The following is a 7264-nucleotide window of genomic DNA, read 5'->3' as shown; positions in this document are numbered from 1 at the left end:
TTATTCTAGGACATTATTGCATACTTTCAATTGTTTCTATGTGACCATAAATTGATTAATTAATAGTGCCTATTACTAATGGAAGTCAACTAACTTACTTCCCATCCATTTAACATTGATACAAAGCAAAGAAGAAATTGTATGTAAAATGCAGTACAGCCAAATTACATGTTAAGAACCTTGTAAATGACATGGAGAGAATAAATGTATTGATACGCTTTACAGGCATAATGGAAAACATAATACATATCACAATGACAATGATGATATATCTGCTCAGAATTTTTTGATGGTGTCCTCACTTTTCTGCCATCACTGGGGTTCTCATTGTAGCTACGTACAGGAACTTCCCAACTGCCTTTCTGTGCTGGTTGTTATCTAGTAAAAGGACATCATTTGTTTCCTGCTTTAGGAAGCCTGTTTCCATTGGTGTACTAATTTTCTTGGCTTCTATTAATCTAGGACTTCAGAATGTCTCTTCTTAATGCTTCTGACTGAATGTTCCCATCCCTTTCTGAAAAGTACATGATAATGCCTGTTCTTTCATATCTATCCCTCTTTTAAAGTGCTCTACAATATCTACCTATCTTTCTCTTAATAGCACATAAACAAATCATCTACATAAGTCAGAAAAAAAAATTGTCTCTGAGTGCATAGCCACCATTTAAGGTGCTCCTTCCTGTGTTTGTGGCAGCTTAAGTCAAAACTGTTTTTTTTTTTTTTTTTTTAATGTCTGGACTGAGATACTTGAGCAATAGATTGCCAGGTATTCAGCCTGGACTGCAGGTTACTATGTCCTTCCACAGAACAATTCCCTGTGTGTTCTACATTTTTCTTTTAGGAAAGCAACTGTTTTAGATATGTGTAAAACTACCTATCATCATCTATCATCTGTCTATCATCTGTTTATCTACTGATGTATCTATCTATAATCTATCTAGTGTTGGCTTTTAGTGACTGCACAGATAGACCTCCAGGATAATCTCTCTCCAACCTTGTCCATCAGGTCTGCAATGGTGCATCCATCACTGCTGTAACGGATCATCTCTCTTGCTACTGGTTGCCCTCTTCTCTTTTCTTCCACATTTCCCAGTACTATTGACTTCTAAATGTAACTGGGTCTTCACATAATGTGTCCAGAATGTAATGATCCGAATCTAGTAATTTGCCTTGTGTGAGAATCTGAACTGATTTGTTCTAGGATCCAGCTGTTGTTTTCTTAGCTCTTTATGGTATCTCCATAGTCTTTTCCAATATCAAAGTCCGAAAGTATTAATATTCTTTCTATTCTGGTTATTCGTAGTCCACCTATAGTGTGTCACAGGGAAAACTATCTTTTTTTAAAAAAAATTATGCTGAGTTTTGAACCAGCAATCTCTTATATACAAGTTGAAGCTGTTAGTTACTGTTCTGTTTTAATGCTAATAGTAAATGAAAGGTCTTAGTTGCCCTTAGTTATAGGAGCAGCCATTGCCTCAACTGATGGGCCTTCTTCTTCTGAAAAATAACAAGTTAACTGAAGTGGTTCCCCTATAAGGAAGTAAAGTGTTCCAGAACAGACAACAGCACTTGAGGCAACATAAGAGGGAAAGTCTGCTTTCAAACTGCAGCAGAAAAATGTGCCCAGTGGGTGAATTTGCAATGGGGGACAGGTCAGTAAAGCCATTTATGACATCAATGGGTTACTGTCCCATTCTGGGTAGTATGGATAAGTCTTCAGTCTTGAGTTCAGAAAGGCTCAGAGTTTCCTGATATAAATTCTTTCTTAGGCATTAAGTCTATTCCACATTTTTAAAGCTGATTCCAGGCCAAACCTGCTCTTTTTTCCAGATTCTTCAGACCTTTATGATTGCTCTACATAAATATCTTGCTTGATTTCTCCATGCAACAAGGCTATTTTCACATCTAAGTAAACTGTTCTGCAGGTAGATAATAAACATGATTGCTTTTCCCCAAAATTTGTTTAGCAGTGTGTCCAGATCCACACTCTTAATCATCTGCATCAGAGAATGGTTATTCTTCTCTACCACTTTATTCTGCTTGGGTGTGTATCACTAACCTTTTCCCTCAGGTATATTGCCACATGATTTGTGGTGTTCTTTCTTCCATTACCTGAACGCAGAATGTAAAATTTCTTATATTCTGCTTCTTTTTGCTGACACTTGCAATATAACATTGTGATATCAACTGATTTTTCTCACTAATCAAGTAAATGAATCTGTACCTGGACAAGTCATCAATAAAAGTTAATGGATATCTGTTCCAGCCTGGAGGTTTATTCTTCATTGGCCACAGGTATTACTGTGGATTATCTTTAGAATACATGAAAGAAAGTGGGTCTGATACTTTTGCATCCAGATAGCATATATGTTTGGATCCCACATTCTAAGGATCTACCTTCAGGCTTCTTGCTAAATCCCTCTTCTTAAGCTTAGATATTATATTTTATATTCCATGATATAGACTCTTATGATACACATTTGCAACAATGTGGGCATTGTTGCACAGTTTGGGCTTTTTCATTTAAAATAGGCCACTCTTCTTGTCAGTCTCTTTCATCTCTATCCATGACAAAACAGTGCCCCCCTGTAAATTTACTTCAGAACTTCTTTCAATGGCATATTTCACTCATATCAAATCAGCATTTAGCACTGAAACTATAAAGCATTGTTAATAATCAGTTCAATCAATTCCTTTTTTCTGTTTTCTAATGTAATTCCTTTCCTTTCAGCAAAGATTTCTCTTCCATCTGCTAGATAAGTAGGAGTTTTGTAATCTATGTCCAATTCAGTAAATCTCTCTCTTTAATTAAAGTATTGGTTGTACCAGAGTCAGTGCATATCACTGCATATTATTTTTCAGAATTCATTCCAAAAATCTCTGTTAGTCAACAAGTTAAACATCTGCCTGCCTGGTTTGTTATTCTGCTTCCTGTGCATATTCTGTTGTCTCTTGATGAGTCATTCACCCTGGAATGGGACTTGTTTTCTCCCTGTAGTTCCTTTTCTCTGGAAGCATTTAATTTGCATATACTTAGGGCTGCCACAGAAGGTATATCTCTTCTCTCTGCCTAGTCTTAAATGCAACTTTCTTATTCTCTAATTTATTATATTTCCATCTATTAAACTAAATAGTTTATTAAATATTGAAAGTTTCCATGTGTCCTCATTTCTAGAACATTCACTCCAGTTTCAAGACATTCTTGGAGACTATATAGCCTTTATCCAATAAAAATTGCTTCAGGCAGAGTCACTTGTTGAGTCACTTCTAGGTAGTGTGATATCCTTAGCCTCTCATTAACATGCATAAATAGAGTGCAACAAGCAGAATACAATATATATTTCCAAATTCTAAAGCTAAAATTTGGGGGAAAATATTAGGTGTATCAATGCAGCTACATTGTAAAGAATTGTAGAATGAAGAGGGGAAGCTGGGAATTATGCACCCCTGGCTTTCTAGTTCCATTCTACATTCATAAAACTTTATGAAATAATGGAGTTGGAATTCATTTATGTCCGAAGCTCCACCAGATGTGGAGATATTACTGAAACTATTATATATGTTGTTATACTTTATATATTACACTACATACTGTATGTTGAAAATAGGTACTAGAATGGTACTGAATTTAGAGAAGAGATATTGAGAACAACTATGAAAGAATAACAACAACAGAAAAGACATGTATGTGGCTTTTTCTCCCTATATGGATTGAATGAATATCATATATGGTTTACACTGAACATTAGAGTTATCATATACTGAAGATTTGGGATCAATATATAAATCCATGAATATTACAGTTGGAGATCAAAGTAGATATTTAAATTGTATTAATGTTAAGATAAATAAGATGGGAATGGAAGTATTATTATCCCAAGTTATTACAAAAAGGATTCCTTTTATAATAAATTATGTTAATGATTCTAGGATGTTGACTGATTCTGGAATAAATGGTAATTAAAAATTCCTTGAAATTCCTTAAATAAATGATTTTTGTTTCAATTTCATTAATGCATAATCTGCTTCCTGGCTTCAATATGTGTTTGTTCTGTATCATTATTATTACTTAACTACTGATGAAATACTGCATTGAAGTATAACATTAATCAAACAAGAGTACCTTAATCCAAGTTTCAAAATTATACCAAGGAAGAGAAATTACAAATCTATTTTTGATGGATTTATAAACGCTGAGGCTAAACATTATACTGCACTTAATCATTTTTCTATCTCCCTGTTTTTCTAGGCCCGCTGGGATGGTTTGACAGGACGAATTACTTTCAACAAAACAGATGGTTTAAGAAAAGATTTTGATTTGGATATCATCAGCCTTAAGGAAGAAGGAATGGAAAAGGTAACCAGTTTGGTACCACTGTATTCCTGCTGTGAGCTAGATGTTACAGTCAGTAAGACTGTAGATATTTAAAGGCAGTTCAGGGAAGGCATAGTGGACAACAGGTGGATATATTGCTATCTATACCATAAGCTGACCCAGTCACATTGAAATGAATATTCAAGGCCTTTCTCTACCACTTCCTTCTCACTGCATCCTATGTCAATTTATTTTTTTTCCTCAGATAGAAAAAAAAACTCTGCTTATTAAAAAACTCGTCGATATTGACACCAAAATTAAGAGAATAATATATCAAAATGGAGTACCTTAAAATGGAAAGGCTGCTATTTTATCTGCAGAAGATAGGATTCCTGCAAATAGTGATATTTTCATATTCCATATGCTAGTAAAAACAAGTTTAGACATAAGGATGTCTTTTTTTAGTGTTTGCTATCGTGCCACGTAGAAACCAGAGCTGTTTTACATTGAGCCTAAATTCTGTCATCGTCATTTCTCTCACTTTTTGATATACTGCCTGCAGCCTTATATATCCTAATACTTTTAAGCAGGATAATTTGGAGAAAGCTCTTTCTCCTTCAGAATTTGAAATGGGTATAGTAATAGTTCACAGGTTCCTTATTGTGAACAGTTTTCACAGTATTGTGTGTGGGCTTAGAAATATCCCATCCATCTCTTTTATCTAAGAAGAGAAGGAAATGTTTTCATTCTGACCAAAAGTAAATTTGATAAGCTTTGTGTCAAGCTCTCACAACAGCATTACCACCGTCTTGAAAGAATCCTGTTTTTCAGAGGCCTAGTGTAGTCTTGTCAGCAAACCAAATAAATTCATCTCTCTATATGGAGAACAACACTTTTTCAGTTTAGCATGAACATTATTTAATATAATATTATAGCTTTCCAACCTAAACCTGTCTCTTCTAGTTGGTTTGCAATCCCTCTTTTTGTCTGAAAAAAATGATTTGTGTATCTATGCTGTTGATCTTCCATCTAAACATGTGGTTTCCATATGAGAATTCATTGTCTTCTTTTTTCTTCCTCAAATTTTCAAACTGTTATTGCTATCGCAAACAAAATTATAAGAAAACAAAAGCTATTTCTTTACTGGCCGAAGATCAGGAAATGGCTTTTATAGTGTTTTGCTAACACAGTGAAATCTATGTCAGGATGTTGCTTAATATCTTATTTATTTAGTTCCTTATTTGTCACAAAAGAGTTCCTTCTAAGTTCTCCACCAGGGTTAGAAGTAGACTTCTATGGGCCCCAAGGTAAACTTCTAAGACCCCACATCCCACCATATGTCATCAGTGGTAGCTACGTTTGAGGAGCAGTGCTGCCTGAGGCCTGAAGTTTGCATGCACAAGCTGCTTTTGGAGACAACAGGAAGCAGTGGTGGCCCTGTTTCAGGGAGGACAGCGCATTGGCAGGTTCTGTCAGTACAGGTCTGGCCTGCAAGAATTGACAACCACTAAACAGCAGCAAAGAGTTGAAAGTTTATGTATCTCTTTGCTACTGTTTAGTGGTTCCACCTGCTGCTGTGCCTCACGCACTGGGCCACTGTAAGCAAATGCTGAAGTTATTCTATGCTGGTTGCAGAAGAACATGACCTGGTTTGTTTTATTCAAAGGCAATCACCTCTACAGTTCACCATCTTCTCTTGGGAATTATTCGTAAGACTTCCAAAAAAGCAATCGTAATAGAAGATAAGTGTTTATGTGGGCTCTTCCAGGCAGCACTATCGTGTTTATGACTGTTTTTTTTAAATGATGTTTGGTGTACTGTATTGCTTTCCTTGAACCAATCTTCAATATACTCCCAAAGTATTTAAAGCCTCTGAATAAAGGCTGTAATTTATACTATCTTCCCCAAACAAATTCATAAAATGTCCAACACAGGGCACAACCACACAGTGTGTTGTTCATGCTTTTTAGACAACCTTGCAAATCCTGATATTGCTCAGTCACATTCTCTGCATTATCTTATTTATGTCTAATGCAATTCATTATATCAAGGTCATTGACATAGGTTTCTCCAGAGCGGCTGTCAATTGGCACAAAACATAAAAGTCATTTCTTCATTGAAGCAGTACTGAAAAATGATGCATAACTGATCTGTGTAAAAAATGCCAGGTGTAGGATCAATAATAAGAGATAAGTACTTCACTTTTTTAATTTCCTGAATTATTGTTATACAATTCATCTTTAGTTCATTCGGTTTAGCACAGAGCTGTGAAAAAAATGTGTGAAATGTGGACTTTATTTCCCTAACCCTAACCTAGGATCCAGTGGTCTAAGGTAAGTTTCATTATGGAGTGATCCCAAACTTGGATCTCATCATGGAGAGAATTATCATCCTTTTCATGGAACTCCTTTTTTTTTTTTTTGTAAGAAACTTTGTAACAACCAGAAAATACTTCAATATGTATTTCTAATGTGTGGGTTCTCTGCATATTTGTTCTGTAAAAGCTAGGCCATAACACACTTCAAAATACAGTTTTTCATATTTCTTTCCAAAAATATTTTCCTACAAAAGCATATTTTATGTCTGCGAATCAATGGAAGTTTATAGGCAAAGCGGAAAACATTTCCTGTTGATTTAACAGCCGCTTCTAACTACGTGTCTCTCTACTTTCTAATATTCATACCAATTCAGAGGATGCCAAACAATGCTTTCCTTTGACAAGATTTGTACTGCTCGAACTTATTCAGATTTCCTGTCAGTGTTCTGAAGATATTCAGACTTTCTGCAAAACATACATTTTGCATTCCTTTAATAATGTCTGAAGGCCACTTAAGAGGATTTTTGTCCACATAGGATAGATGATAGGAAGAAGCTTTTCTGCTGGTACATTAGGTTCTTCATTGATTTCAGATTTAGTGGGTCCTGAGCCAGAAGCACATACCTGATTTT

At 35.3% G+C, this 7264-nt stretch overlaps 1 protein-coding gene across 1 annotated transcript in view; it reads left to right on the top strand.

Annotated features, from left to right (window-relative positions):
• Positions 1-7264, top strand: part of GRIK1 (glutamate ionotropic receptor kainate type subunit 1) — a 183468-nt gene that overhangs the window by 128146 nt on the left and 48058 nt on the right. Inside the window, exon 9 of the mRNA XM_088144448.1 lies at positions 4250-4357. Within this exon, the coding sequence (XP_088000574.1) occupies positions 4250-4357 (108 nt within the window). The remainder of the gene's footprint in view (positions 1-4249; positions 4358-7264) is intronic.

The sequence above is a fragment of the Python bivittatus genome, unplaced genomic scaffold (assembly GCF_059951505.1).
Source record: "Python bivittatus isolate LINGU-HERP-01145 unplaced genomic scaffold, Pbiv_v1 ctg000350_np1212, whole genome shotgun sequence".
Classification (NCBI taxonomy): Eukaryota; Metazoa; Chordata; class Lepidosauria; order Squamata; family Pythonidae; genus Python; species Python bivittatus.
The sequence above is the reverse complement of the archived record's forward strand: the minus strand, read 5'-3'. Positions and strand labels throughout refer to the sequence as shown.